The sequence below is a fragment of the Cervus elaphus genome, chromosome 13, assembly GCF_910594005.1.
Source record: "Cervus elaphus chromosome 13, mCerEla1.1, whole genome shotgun sequence".
NCBI classification, from domain to species: domain Eukaryota; kingdom Metazoa; phylum Chordata; class Mammalia; order Artiodactyla; family Cervidae; genus Cervus; species Cervus elaphus.
This window is the reverse complement of record NC_057827.1, coordinates 27,711,903-27,727,688: the sequence shown is the minus strand read 5'-3', so window position 1 is coordinate 27,727,688 and position 15,786 is coordinate 27,711,903. Positions and strand designations below refer to the sequence as shown.

The 15,786-nt window shown below is 41.0% G+C and overlaps 1 protein-coding gene across 5 annotated transcripts in view; it reads left to right on the top strand.

Annotated features, from left to right (window-relative positions):
• Positions 1–15,786, top strand: part of ADAMTSL3 (ADAMTS like 3) — a 363,119-nt gene that overhangs the window by 161,420 nt on the left and 185,913 nt on the right. For all 5 annotated transcript variants that reach the window (XR_006344423.1, XM_043921943.1, XM_043921940.1 and 2 more), the window contains exon 7: positions 3,664–3,790. Coding sequence is in view for 4 of the 5 variants with exons in the window: in XM_043921943.1 (XP_043777878.1) it covers positions 3,664–3,790 (127 nt within the window). In the remaining variant the exon portion in view is untranslated. The remainder of the gene's footprint in view (positions 1–3,663; positions 3,791–15,786) is intronic.

Here is a 15,786-nt window from a genome sequence, read left to right as displayed (position 1 = left end):
ACTTCTATGAACAGTGTAAGAAATCATAGGCTGGAACTATGAAATAATCCTTCACTGAAGTGACGATTTATATATGAGTATTTATTCCCCAAAGCACTGCTCATATATCTTAAATTTTTACTTATATTATCCCCTGTGTTGTGTAACTTGTCTCATCAACTGCACTGTAAAATAGGAATCCATCTTATTAATTTAGACTGTAATGCCTGGCTCTGTACAAATTGGCTGTGTGGATGTTAATACATTTTATTGACATGTTTATCAATTAGCGATTTTTAAATTATTACAGCTAGAGATCTTGACTTCAGGAGAAGTTACTGAACTTGAAAATGCTTCAGGCAATTCTTAAAAAGTTGCTCATTGTTGATTATGATGAGATCTGAGAGCCAGTATTCAGTAGTCCCTCAATTTCAAGGGCAGTTTTGGCTTATCTCCTATGAATCACAAGGCAATCAGATCTTTTTAGATATTATTTTTCTGTGATGTTTTCACATGCTTTTTTTGGCTGCAGGATTTGGATGAACTGTAACTTTAAAAATTATGAAATAAATATCAGTGCTCAGGGAGGTATTTGATTGTGCAAGATCTTGCAAGGCTCTAAACACCCTTCAAAACAAGCCCATCCTAGCTTCTAAACCCACACCCTTCCTGAATGACCAGATAAAGAGCGATTCTCATTCTCATGAAATGCAAAGTGCTCAGGGACTCACATGTGTGAGGACAGAGCTTGGCCCAGGAACAGTATTTCTATAATTTAATGGTAGAATTACTCCCCTTGGAGAAAGTTGCTTGAACACAAGTTACTCATTGATTAAATCTTAACCATGCAAGTATGGTTCCAAAATCAATCACTCTTAAGTTATTCCACATGTACTTAGTAAATATTAATATAATAGCCTGTGTAACTGGGTTTGTTGTTTTCCATCTGCTGATACTAAAGGTGAGGAAGATAGAGCATAGTGATAAGATTCTGGTGTCAGAGGACCTGGATATTCAAACAATATACTAGTTGTGTAATGTTGGAAAGTCATGTAACCTCAGAAACAGTCAGATGTCTAATTTGTAAAATAGAGATAAAAGGTATCAAACGGTAGCCATGAAAATTAAATGAAATAATGTATATTACATGCTTGGCATAACACCAGCATTCAATAAAAATCAACTATTATTATTACTGTTTCACTATTATCTTTATAAAAAATCATATAATCAGAATGAAAGGGTCTCAGAGGATTCAGCTGCTCATCAAATAATTTAATCCCCTCTTCAGTTTTCCTGTCCCAAAGTCTCCTACCTAGCCTGTGATTGAATATTTATTGTTGGATAACTCTGACTCTAAAAACGTTCTCATATTGAACTAAATTACACCTAAACCTGTATCTTTCACCATTTGAAAATACACAGAACAAATGTAAAGCCTTTCTTCACAACATCCCTCTGTGAATTTGAAAATATCTCTAATCATAGGCTTTTCCTCAAACTTCCTTGGAACTTTTCCCACCTCTCCCTGAAACTTTCATTTGATCTTGTTCCTTCCCTTCAGCAGCAGCACTTTGAAAAGAATAGTCGATAGATGTGGTTTCGACTTCCTCCAGTTTTATATTCCCGTCAACACCTTGGATACAGACTCTGATCCAGCAGTTCCCCCAAGCCGAAGTGTAGGACTCAACCCGGGAGTCCAGGCAAAATGAAAAACAGAGAGGGGTGATTCAAGGGGCTCTCTTTTGTTGAGCCCTTCGAGTATTCTAATCACTGTACTAGGAGTTTTACATGTATTTTCTCATTTCATTCCTAGTAGAGACCCTCTGTGAAGTATGTGTGAGTGTCCCTATTTTACTCTTGAGGAAAATGAGTCTCCTAGAGTAGTTTGCATTGTTGTACATCCTGCATCTTGAAAGGGGTGGTAGGACTGGGTAGTTGTTGTAATCGGGCTGTTTGCCTCCAAGGTCTCTGCACTTAACCACCAGGCATATAAATACAAATAACACCGAAAGTATGCAGAGAGTTAGAAATAAACCAGCTCATTAGTTAGTGTTAATATTACTAGGTGTATGTCATGTAAAAGTCATATTTATAAAATAAAAATAAATATAAGATGTAGCCCTTTTTCCCATATAAGGAAGCTCACAGTTCAGCAGATGCACACACACTACTCACAAAAGCTTCCCTCATAGCTCAGTGGGTAAAGAATCTGCCTGCGATGCAAGAGACCCTGGTTCGATTCCTGGGTCGGGAAGATCCCCTGGAGAAGGGAAAGGCTACCCACTCCAGTATTCTTGGGCTTTCCTTGTGGCTCAGCTGGCAAAGAATCCACCTGCAATGTGGGAGACCTGGATTCGATCCCTGGGTTGGGAAGATCCCCTGCGGAAGGGAAAGGCTACCCACTCTAGTATTCTGGCCTGGAGAATTCCATGGACTAATAAGTCCATGGGATCTCAAAGAGTTGGACACAACTGAGTGACTTTCACTTCACTTCTCTTCACTTACAAAAAGTAATAATTCACAAGAGACTGAAGGATGTCAGTATAAGCATATTCTGAGATATCTCTCTTGTTAATTCCTTATATTTTAAAAATTATTGATAAAAGGTTTTAGAAGAATTTTATACACACATATATATACATATATAAGTAAAAATATGTAGGTATAAATATAGATAATGATACAGAAGGATATACAAAGATCCAGATACAGGATATTGAGAGAGATGGATTTATCAATATGAATAAGATATAGGTATGTGTGTTAGTCACTTAGTTGTGTCTGACTCTTTGCGACGCCATGGACTGTAGCCCACCAGGCTCCTCTGTCCATGAAATTCTCCAGGCAAGAATCTTGGAGTAGGTTGCCATTCTCTTCTCCAAGGGATCTTTCCAACCCAGGGATTGAACCCGGGTCTCCTGCATTGTAGGCAGATTCTTTATGATCTGAAGACCAGTGATGTAGGTATAGATTGAGATTAAAAATAGAAAAAAATTAAATTAAACTATGGAACAGAAGGATATATATCAACCTCAAAATAGTGGTCATCTGAGGGAAGAAATGAGAGAACAGGACTAGGGTAGGGATAGAAAGAGAGGGAAGGGGTTGGGGGAGGAGGAGAGAGGAAGTATTTGTAATGTTCCTTTCATTTTATGTACATAAAATAGCTGAATAGAAGTATAAATAAAAAACTAAGGATGAGAGTGTCAAAGGGCAGCCTCCATTCATCTTTAATTCTTTGGTCTTTGGATAAGAATTTTATATATAAATGACATGGTGCTGTAAAGCTTTGTATATTATTTTTATTTTTAAGATTTTTTTAATTTTTGATTTGACCATTTTCAAATTCTTTATTGAATTTATTACAATATTGCTTCTGTTTTATGTTTTGGGATTTTTTTTTTTTTTTTTTGGCTATGAGGCATGTGGGATCTTAGATCCCTAGCCAGGAATCAAACTCACACGTCCTGGGCATTGGGAGGCGAATCCAGAGATCCTAACCTCAGGAACCCCAGGGAAGTCCCTTTATTTATTATTATATATTTTAAAATCTGTGTTCTCATCAAAGAGAGCCAACTCATACATTTAAGAAGGATAACACCATCGGTATGATTTCTGAAATACATAAGGTCTGATATGCCCATATCTCTACCCACTCCTGACGGTATCTTCTGTCTGCAGGCAGTGGGCTGCGACCGGCAACTGGGGAGCAACGCCAAGGAGGACAACTGTGGTGTCTGTGCTGGTGATGGCGCCACCTGCAGGCTGGTGCGGGGACAGTCAAAGTCACACGTGTCTCCTGAAAAAAGTAGGTTTTAAACCCAAGACATTACCATACAACAGCATGTGCTTTAGACGATCTGATAGTAAAATAACATTTTCCCATTGCTGAGGTTTTTAGGTAGTAAGAACTTTTGACTGGTGTTCTAAGAGACACATTTCTCCCCAAAAGTGTAGTAGATCAAATTTTTATTCCCATTACCTCTTCTTAGATTGCCTGTTTCTTTGAACTTTTGCTAATACAGAGTACAACTATTTTTTTTAATTTGCTGATTTTTTTAAGGTAAACTAGGAGTCATTATTTCTTTTGCCCCCTTTTGATTGCTAACAAGGTAGAAAATATCCTGTACTTATTGAAATATTGTCCTGCATTTATTGCCCATTTATACTTTTTTATCTTTCAATTAGTTGCTGAAGTCATTTACTTTTTTCCCTATTTGGATGGTGATCTTTTCCTCACTTTTATCATGAATATATACTATTTGTTGTAACTGTTTTTAATATTCTCAGTTTGTCATTTGACTTTCAGTATTGTTTGTGTTTGCAGAATCAGTAGTTTCTAAATTATAGATACACAGAATTCTCCACCTTTTAAGTTTGGTGATATCTGTTTAATTTTTTTTTTTTTCCTAATTAATGGTCAGTCAACTTTTTCTGTAAAGGAGTAGAGAGGAAATATTTAAGGGCTTTTTAGCCTCTATAGTTTCTGTCTTAGCTACTCAGCACTGCTGCTGCAGGTAAAAAGCAGCCACAGGCAACCAGTGAACCAATGGAAAGAGCTGTGTTGCAATAAAGTTTTATTTACAAAATTAACCTGCAGGCTAAATTTGACCCTCAGGGTGTAGTTTGCCTACCCCCCCTGCCTTAAAGAGAAAAAAATTATACATGTATGCCTTCTGCCAGTGCTTTTTTGTTTGTGTGTTCCTACTTTAAAATCTTATTTCTTTGAGTTTATTTGGATTTAACTTATGAAACAGAAAGTGAAAATGAAAGTCGCTCAGTCCTGTCTGACTCTTGCAACCCCATGGACTGTAGCCCATGGGATTCTCCAGGCCAGAATACTGGAGTTGGTAGCTGTTCCCTTCTCCAGGGGATCTTCCCGACCCAGGAATCAAACCAGGGTCTCCTGCATTGCAGAGGGATTCTTTACCAACTGAGCTATCAGGGAAGCCAAAAGTTTATTTATTTTTTTGGCCACACTGATTGGCTTGTGGGATCATAGTTCCCCACCGGGGATTGAACCTGTGCCCCTTGCATTGGGAGCACAGAGTCCTAACCATTGGACTGCTAGGGAAGTCTATGAAATGGGGATTTTACTCATTCTCCCAAAATGGGGAGAACGCTAGAGGAGGAGTGGAGGGTGGAGAGGGTTTTCCAGGCAGAGGAAATACAGAGTTCATGGCGTGACATTCGAGTGAAGCCTGGACTTCCTTGAGTAACCTAGGATTTCACATCAGTTAGGGTGGAAGGAAAGATACAGTGGCATTCAGAAGGAATCATAAAGGCCTTCATTGTAGCAAGTCATGTTTCAGGTTAAGTGAAGTCATTACAGCAATTTAGGCAGTGGAGGGACTTGATTAGATTTGCATTTTAATGAAGTGATTCTGGCAACATGTGGAGCTGAGCCTGGAAGCAAGGAGTCCAACTAGGATGCCGCATTTAAATACTCAAGGGTGTTTGAAATAATGATGAAATAATGAGATAGAGGAAGGAGCAGAGAGGGCAGAGAGATTTAGGAGAGAGAGTCAGCAGAGTTTGCTAATTCATTGAGTGAAAACTGTAAGAAAGAGGAAGCTAGAATGATGCAGATTTCCCAGCCTGAGCAGCTGGGTGGATTTCTTTTCTGTCCATCTGGGGAAGGAATGCATGAAGAGGAGATGCATACCAAAAATAAGGGTTCACCTCCTTGGGTTTTCTTCTTTCCAGAAATGTGGCCCCATAAGTAGTCAGTGCTTTGGTACTTTTCTGATGCCCTCAAACAGATGTTAATTATATTTTGTTTGGGGTGAAAGAATTGATCTGAAATGTGACAGTCCATTGTTGTTAATGGTCTTTAGTTATGCATTTTTTAATACATATATTTTTTAAGGTAATTAACTTTTTATGGCTGCATCGGGTCTTAGTTGCAGCTCAGGGGATCTTCCATCTTCATTGTGACACACGGGATCTTTAGCTGTGGCATTGGAATTCTTAGTTGCAGCACGTGGGATCTAGTTCCCTGACTACGGATCAAACCTGGGCCCCCTGCATTGGGAGTGTGGAGTCTTAGCCACTGGACCACCAGGGAATTCCCTTTAGTTATAAATTAACTGAGTTTATCCAAAGAGAGTATATACAATATATTAGGAAGGCATGAGAATTTAGCCAGGGAAAAAGCTCAAACTTTTTCAAGTGAATTCAAGGGATTCAAGTGAAAAGATAATGAGAAGAGTAGGTAAACTCAGAACTTAGCAGAAGCAATATGGGAGCTGAAGGAATAAGTAATTCCAAAAAGGAGGTAATAGTCGGCCATGTGAAATGCTGTTTCGAGGTCAACTGGAATAAAAGTCCAAAAATTTCTCATTGGCAATTTGAAGCCAAATCTGTGACCTTAGCAAGAGTGGTTTCAATGAATTTCTGGCTAAAACCAAAGCCTGATTGCAGTGGGTTTAGAAGTAAATAGAAGATGAGAGAATGAATGGAGGGAAGGATTTTCCCAGGACTAAAGGAGGGGGTATACAATCATACCATGTTAAGAACTGAGTAACTCTAGGTGCCCTTGGAGAACACGGTGAGAAATTAACTGTGTTCCAATATTTTTTTTTCTTTTTACATTCTGTTCATTAGGAGGTAGAATCAGCTGCTTTAGAGTGAAGACTCTCAAACAGATTCACCAGTGGGGATAATAATTATGCTCAGCTCTTAGGGTCATTATGAGGATCAAATTAAACTACGTATGAAAAAGTGTCTGACATGTAGTTAACATTGGCTGAAGGATAAAGGGAGATGACCCTACTCTCCAGCCATCCTTTTCTCCATTGAAAGCTATGGTCTCTACATCACTTCCTTCTTCTTTAGGATAAAGCATTGGCAAAGGGATTAACAGTAGAAAAACAATTTGAGTACAACAAAATATCTGTGCAAGCTTTGGGAATAATTGTGGCAGAAGGGCACTTAGTGACTTGAGAAACAGGTTTAATGTTCTTTCAATTGCAAAATGTACTATTGTCTGAATTGTCTGTTGTAGACAGTAAGCCCAAGTTGGTGTTTGGTGAGCATGGCGTCTGGTCCCATCACTTCATGGCAAATAGATGGGGAGACAGTGGAAACAGTGTCAGACTATTTTTTTGGGCGCCACAATCACTGCAGATGGTGATTGCAGCCATGAAATTAAAAGACGCTTGCTCCTTGGAAGGAAAGTTATGACCAACCTAGATAGCATATTAAAAAGCAGAGACATTACTTTGCCAGCAATAGTCTGGTCAAGGCTATGGTTTTTCCAGTGGTCATGTATGGATGTGAGAGTTGGACTGTGAAGAAAGCTGAGCACCGAAAAATTGATGCTTTTGAAGTGTGGTGTTGGAGAAGACTCTTGAGAGTCCCTTGGACTGCAAGGAGATCCAACCAGTCCATCCTAAAGGAGATCAGTCCTGGGTGTTCATTGGAAGGACTGATGCTGAAGCTAAAACTCCAATACTTTGGCTACCTCATGCAAAGAGTTGACTCATTGGAAAAGACCCTGATGCTGGGAGGGATTGGGGGCAGGAGGAGAAGGGGACGACAGAGGATGAGATGGCTGGACGGCATCACCGACTCGATGGGCATGAGTTTGAGTAAACTCCGGGAGTTGGTGATGGACAGGGAGGCCTGGTGTGCTGCGGTTCATGGGGTCGCAAAGAGTTGGACACGTCTGAGCGACTGAACTGAGCTGAACTGAGCTAATATTATGATGCCAAGGAATTATTAAAAGATTTCAGACTCCTTAAAAAAATAAAAATAAAACAGAATCACAGATATAGGAAACAAACTTCTGGTTACCAAAGGGGAGAGGGAAGGGGGAGGGACAAATTAGGAGGATGGGATTAACAGATACAAACTACTGTATATAAAATAGATAAACAACAAGGATATACAGCATAGCGTGGGGAATTGATTATACCCAATATGTTGTAATAACCTGTAATGGAATATAATCCGCAAAAATACTGAATCACAGTGCTGTGCACCAGAAACTAACACAATATTGTGAATCAACTGTACTTCAATAAAAAAAGTGAGGGGACTGTCAGAGACTTGAAGTGGGTAAGGAACTCTTCAAACATAGTAAGGAGGACGATTCCCAGAGGTTAGGACTCTGCACTTTCACTGCTGGGGCCCAGGTTCAATCTGGGGCCAGTGAGCTAAGATCCTAGAAGCCCCATGTGCGACATCCTCCCCAGAGGATGGTAAAGAGGCAGAGGAGTAGCTGCAAGGGGCCTAGGTGAGACTGGGAACCGTAAATTCGTGGAGGTCCCATGTGCTTCTCCAAGGAGCTGGCTTTGAGGGATGTGGACCAGGGAGGGATGCATTCCATGGCAAATCACAGGAAACCCAACTTATAGATGCAGGAGATTACATATCTTTTCTAAGCAGAAGTCTGGAGTAGACAGTCAGGTTTGGGGAAGCTATTTTACTGTGTTTTTGTGGAACCAGGCTCTTGTCTCTCTTTCATCAGCCTAGACTATAGCTTTCACCTGTGGTTGCTAAGTCACTGTTAAATGTCTAGACAACACATCCAGCATGTCAGGTGATAAAGAAGAAGGTGGTGCAAAAGGCATTCTTTTAATAATATTCCCTTTAGTCAGGGAGAGAAGTCCTCCCCAGGGAATTTTGCCTCATTGACCAGAACTGTGGCATGTGAGCTAGGAATTTCCTAGGAGCTAGGAAACCAAGTGTACCACATTGCATCCATTCTGTTATTGCTAATATTGATCTAATGGTTTATAACAAATGCATATCATTTAGTTCCACCTGTCCCCTTACATGGTAGTTTTGATATTGTCCAATCCATTTTATAGATGAGGATACTAAGGAAGAGAGAAGAGACAGTTAAGAAATTGGTGCTTGGGACCAGACTGCCTGGGTTTAATGCTGGGTCTGTTGTTTACTAGCTGTGTAAACAGGGCAAGATTTTGAACTTTTCTGTGTATCTTGACTTTCTCATTTTAATCTGGGAACAGAAGTTGTACCGCCTCTGTAGAGTTGCTGTCAGGACTAGATAAGTCAGTCATGCCCAGCATTCCAAATAATGTCTGGCACCTGGAGAGTGTTCAGTAAATGCTAGCAATATTTTTGTTTGTTTGTTTGTTTGTTTTTATTTTTTTTTTTGCTAGCAATATTTTTATTAGAAATATTGTCATTTAGGTACCAAAGGCTGTCACTCTCTAACATAATATTAAATGTAAACAGATTTCAAAACCAGCACTTATTCCACCCAGGCATTGTTTTTGAGAGTGCTACTGATGGGTACAGAGGAAAATCACGTCAAAGGTGTCAAAAAACAGTGAATTGTGGGGTTTCCCTGGTAGCTCAGTGGTAAAGAACCCTCCTGCCAATGCAGGAGGCACAGGTTTGATCCCTGGGTCAGGAAGATCCCCTGGAGGAGGAAATGGCAAAACACCACAGTATTCTTGCCTGGAGAATTCCATGGACAGAGGAGCCTGGCGGGCTACGGCCCACGGGGGTTACATAGAATCGGATAGGACTTAGCGACTGAACAACAACAAACCAAAGATAGAGGAAAGAATGAGACCCAGAGGAAGAGAGTGAAGAGCCAGGCTGTGCTGTTAACTAGAGTTAACTAGAGTGACTTTGGGATGAGATGACAATAGGGAAAGTCACCGCTGACTCGGGCATCGGGAAAGCGCTGACATGGTGTTGGCTTGAAAGAATGTGCAAATCTCATCAGGAAAGGTGTCGTCTTGTGAGGGTCTCAGAGAGATTAGAAATTGAGAAAATTCTAGTCGAACTAGAGTAGAAGCTGAGTGAAATTGTGTCAAGAAACCAGTCTTTTTGAAGAAGTTTTCTAAGGAAGCCCTGGGAGGGGATTGTAATGGGGGCTGTACTGGCTGAAAAGGGGCTTCCTGCTTGACTTCACTGTTCCTCACACTTGGTAAGGTACTTCATTTTCTCTCTGCGTGTCTCTCTCTGTCTTTCTCTCTTTCATTGATTTTCAGCTTTAGGATAACAGATCCTCTTGAGAATCTGTTGAAAATTATGCATTCTTCTCTCCAGAAAAAAATGCATGTGTCCCCATAAACCTCAAATTTGCCATTCTGAGTTTTTGAAGGGGTCTCAGACCCTTGATACCAGTTCAGAACAATTCAAGTGAAGGGTCCCTAAACATTTAATACTTTCGAATAATTTATGCAAAGGAAGAGCAGCTGGAGCTCAGAGACAGATCCCTAAAGGGAGCTAGTAGAGCTGGGGGCATGCCGCTGGCAAGTCCAGGCTCTGTCTGCCTGCTCTAGGGCTGAGGCTAAAGTTAGCAAAGATGCCTGCCTGCCTGCCTGCATGAAAACCTGGTGCTTCTCATCCTTGCTTTTCATTACGGCCCCTTCATGTCTGTTACTGCTCTGAATCTGGCCAACTGAAGCTGTTTTTGGCTGAGATTTTCCATGGGCCATATGGAAGCACTTCCCTATAATGATGCTTTGTGTGAAAGAAATGTGGGAAATGAAGCCACGTCTCTCCCTGAGTGTGCATCCCCAGGCCTGCAGAGTCCACCAGGCTCCTTGGGCCTCACCTTGCCAAGCCGTCATTCCTATCTTCCCCAAGTCTCACGCTGAAGGAGGCCAGGGCAGGGAGATGCTGTTGGCACAGCCCTGCTAGCAAGAAAGTGCATGAGGCTGCTCTTGGGCCCTGTTTCCATTCTGCAGGGAGGCAGATTCAAGGTGGAAGAGCCTGGAGCCAAAACCTTAGCTGTGAGAAATATCAGAAATTAATCCACATACAACATGCACATTTCCTGTTCGGAGGGAGGAGGAGAGAGGCTGAACTCACAACTGGCATCCATAGCTTTGGCTGTTGGAACAGAGAGCTGGAGGCCACTCAGCTTTTTAAGGAGAGAAGAGTCTAAAAACAGCAACAAAAAAGCATACACCCCTGATTGGAGCATTTGGATTTGGTACTGGGGGACTCACTTGTATTTCCAGATTTTGCCATTGTTTTGACCTTGTCCATAGAAGGACCATGCACCCCTGAGACAAATAAATAAGCTCACCATGCCTGATCAGTTTGTAGAGTTGGCCCTTGAACAACACAGGTTTGAACTTCATGGTTTTCCATTTTCTTCAGCAGTAAATACTACATGAATAAATGACCTGTAGTTGATTGGACCCACCCACATGGAACAGATAACAGAGAAAGTGTATATGGAGAGCTGACTATCAGTTATACTCAGATTTTGTGGGGTTTTTTTCACTGCGATGCATGGCATTTGGGATCTTAGTTCCCCAATCAGGGATTGACCCAGCCCCCTGAGTTGAGAGTGCAGTCTTAACCACTCTGGAAAGTCCCTGCGCTATGCTTGGATTGTTGACTGGAGGCGGTTGTTGCTCCTAACTGCCACCATCCCCACCCCCTGCATTGTCCAAGGGTCAATTGTACATTTTTCCCTGGTGACAGCTAAGTTTATTGATGCAGTGACACCTGAGGCTGACCTGGAACCCCACACCTTCTTACCAAGCATCTTTGGATCTCCTAGAAAATACAGAATCTTGGGCTAGGTGGACTATGGGGCTGCTTCATGGGGCAGTTCTTACAACGTTTTCTCTTCATGCACTCTTTTTTTTCCTCTTCATATGCTCTTCGTTTCTGTTTTGACTGTTATTTCCAAAAACCATCTGTACCCTTAACTTATTCCATGACAAAGAAGACTGTTATTGACTATAACGGGCTTGCTGAGGTGGTAAACAGATTGCTCTCCCTTCCTCCTGCCTTTTTACCTCATCTCTTTCTGCCTCCCTGCCTTCATCTTTGTAGGGTGAGATTCTGATTGATAGTGCTGTATGCCAGGACTGTGTCTGGCAAAAGAATATTCCAACCAAGCATCCTGTTCATTTTATTTATTTTTTACATTAAAAAAATATTCTTGGCCCCACTGCACAGCTCGTGGGGATCTTAGTTCCCCAACCAGGAATAGAATCCTTGCCCCCTGCATTGGCAGGCAGATTATTAATCACCAGACCACCAGGGAATTCCCAGACTCCATTCATTTTCATGGGATGTTTAATTCACAAGAGAGAGCGTGGCATGGATGGAGATCCCAAGATTGAAAATGTAGGGCCCTTGCTTTCACCCTTGCCTTGCTCTTCCACATGTTTTTGTGCATCTTCTATGTCCTCTGCAAAGAAAAACAAGAGGACAATGACATGTAGGTTCTGTTAAGAAGGAATGTTATAGAGGCTGTATTTCACAGAGTAGCCACACTGGCCAGGAACTCCTGGCTTAATACCTCTTTGTAAATTGCCTTTATATTTACACTTATTTTAAAATCCATATCCATATTATAAAGTAATTAGCCTCCAACTAATAAAAATAAATGGAAAAAACAAAACAAAACAAAAAAAGTAAAATCCATACCCCTTCCCATGACTTTCAGTCTTATGTATCTGGCTTTTATGTCATGTCATGTGTGCTGTCCTGCCCTAATTCACTAGTCTTTAGTCATCTCGGTTTTCTGGAAGATCTTTGACTTCACAGGGACCTTTTCCTCCATGGCTGTTGCACTGACCAATCCCTGAGCCTAGAACATACTTCTCCTAGCTCTTAACTTGGCTGTCTTTTTCTCAACCTTGAGCTTAAGCATCATCTCCTCAGAGATATTTTCCTTGACCAATCTGCCTAAAGTCAGCCCTTCTATTTTCTATTTCCTTCTTAGCCTTTATTGCAAGAAGTAATTGTTTCATTTACAGTTAACTCTTAAATAACATGGGTTTGAACTGCAGAGGTTCACTTATATGCAAATTTTTGTTAATAGTACATACTAACAGTACTGACATGATCCTCAGCTGGGTGAATCCCCGGATGTGGAAACTTAGATACAAATATAGAGAGATAACTATAAATTATACCCAGATTTTCAACTGCATGTAGGGTAAGTGCCCTTAACCCCTGTGTTGTTCAAGAGAGAGCTGTATTTGTTTGCTTAATTCGTCTCTTCTGCTGGTCAGATGTTGCAAAAGTGGACTCTGTATCTATCATTTTCATCATTTTATTCCTGGAGCTTGTAGGGTACTGAGCACATCAGAGGAGCTCAATAAATTTTGCACGAATGAATACAGGTTCTTCACTGGAGATAGCTCTGCTTCCCGTTACATTTTCGGTGAGACTAAATATTGTGCAACAGAATTTTGGGACTGGAATTTTTGGACTAGGGTAATAACCTCTGCTTGGCCACTGTCTGTGATCTTAGGCAAGATCACAGGAACTTGGACTTTTTCATCTGTGTCCTGAATGTGTTAGCCCAGATCATGTCTAAGACATCTTTTAGTTCTGAAAATCTATTAAATATATTTGTACTTTATTTCTTATTTTAAAAAGCACAGACCTTGAGGTGGATGGAGGTCAGAGAAGTTAGTCCTAGGATCTCATAGGAAGAATTATCCACAGCTCTAATGAAAAGGTTCTACAGAGATGGCTTGTCTTCCTAAAGAGCCCAGGAAATTTTATATGTTTATATTGGTTTACATGGGCTTCTCAACTCGAAATTCTCTGTATTTGGTGATACAGATGCATTCTACCCCTCAGTACAGGGAGGTACATTCCCCTGGAAGCTTTATCTCCTGCTTTCGTCCAGTGGAGGGACACAGTGTCCTTGCACTGGCTGTTTCTTAGTACCTTTATATCAAAATAATCAGTTCAGTTCAGTTCAGTTACTCAGTCGTGTCTGTCTCTTTGCGACCGCATGGACTGCAGCATGACAGTCCTCCCTGTCCATCACCAACTCCCGGAGTTTACTCAAACTCATCTCCATTGAGTCATTGATGCTATCCAACCATCTCATCCTCTGTCATCCCCTTCTTCTCCCACCGTCAATCTTTCCTAGCATCAGAGTCTTTTCAAATGAGTCAGTTCTTCACATCAGGTGGCCAAAGTATTGGAGTTTCAGCTTCTACATCAGTCCTTCCAATGAACACTCAGGACTGATCTCCTTTAGGATGGACTGGTTGGATCTCCTTGCAGTCCAAGGGACTCTCAAGAGTCTTCTCCAACACCACAGTTCAAAAGCATCAATTCTTCGGTGCTCAGCTTTCTTTATACTCCAACTCTCACATCCATACATGGCCACTGGAAAAACCATGGCTTTGACTAGACGGACATTTGTTGGCAAAGTAATGTCTCTGCTTTTTAATATGCTGTCTAGATTGGTCATAACTTTCCTTCCAAAGAGTAAACGTCTTTTAATTTCATGGCTGCAGTCACCATCTGCAGTGATTTTGGAGCCCCCAAAAATAAAGTCAGCCACTGTTTCCACTGTTTCCCCATCTATCTCTCATGAAGTGATGGGACCAGATGCCATGATCTTAGTTTTCTTAGTGTTGAGCTTTAAGCCAACTTTTTCACTCTCCTCTTTCACTTTCATCAAGAGGCTCTTTAGTTCTTCTTCACTTTCTGCCATAAGGATGGTGCCATCTGCATATCTGAGGTTATTGATATTTCTCCTGGCAATGATGTACTCTGCATATAAATTAAATAAGCAGGGTGACAATATACAGCCTTGACGTACTCCTTTTCCTATTTGGAACCAGTCTGTTGTTCCATGTCCAGTTCTAACTGTTGCTTCCTGACCTGCATACAGATTTCTCAGGAGGCAGGTCAGGTGGTCTGGTATTCCTATTTCTTTCAGAATTTTCCACAGTTTCTTGTGATCGACACAGTCAAAGGCTTTGGCATAGTCAATAAAGCAGAAATACATGCTTTTTCTGGAACTCTCTTGCTCTTTTGATGATCCAGTGGATGTTGGCAATTTGATCTCTGGTTCCTCTGCCTCTTCTAAAACCAGCTTGAACATCTGGAAGTCCACGGTTCATGTATTGTTGAAGCCTGGGTTGGAGAATTTTGACCATTACTAGTGTGTGAGATGAGTGCAATTGTGTGGTAGTTAGAGCATTCTTTGGCGTTGCCTTTCCTTGGGATTGGAATGAAAACTGACCTTTTCCAATTCTGTGGCCACTGCTGAGTTTTCCAAATTTGCTGTCATATTGAGTGTAGCACTTTCACAGCATCATCTTTCAGGATTTGAAATAGCTCAGCTGGAATTCCATCACCTCCAATAGCTTTGTTCGTAGTGATGCTTCCTAAGGCCCACTTGACTTCACATTCCAGGATGTCAGGCTCTAAGTGAGTGATCATACCATCATGATTATCTGGATCGTGAAGATCCCTTTTGTATATTCCTCTGTGTATGCTTGCCACCTCTTCTTAATATCTTCTGCCTCTGTTAGGTTCATACCATTTCTGTCCTTTATTGTGCCCATATTTGCATGAAATGTTCCCTTGGTATCTCTAATTTTCTTGAAGAGATCTCTAGTCTTTTCCATTCTATTGTTTTCCTCTATTTCTTTGCATTGATGGCTGAGGAAGGCTTTCTTATCTCTCCTTGCTATTCTTTGGAACTCTGCATTCAAATGGGTATATCTTTCCTTTCCTCCTTTGCCTTTTGCTTCTCTTCTTTTTACATCTATTTGTAAAGCCTCCTCAGACAGCCATTTTGCTTTTTTGCATTTCATTTTCGGGGGATGGTCTTGATCCCTGTCTCCTGTACAATGTCACGAACTTCCGTCCGTAGTTCAACAGGCACTCTGTCTATCAGATCTAGTCCCTTAAATCTATTTCTCACTTCCACTGTATAGGAGATTTGATTTAGGTCATACCTAAATGGCCTAGTGCTTTTCCCTACTTTCTTCAATTTAAGTCTGAATTTGGCAATAAGGAGTTCATGGTCTGAGCCACAGTCAGCTCCCCATCTTGTTTTTGCTGACTATATAGACCTTCGCCATCTTT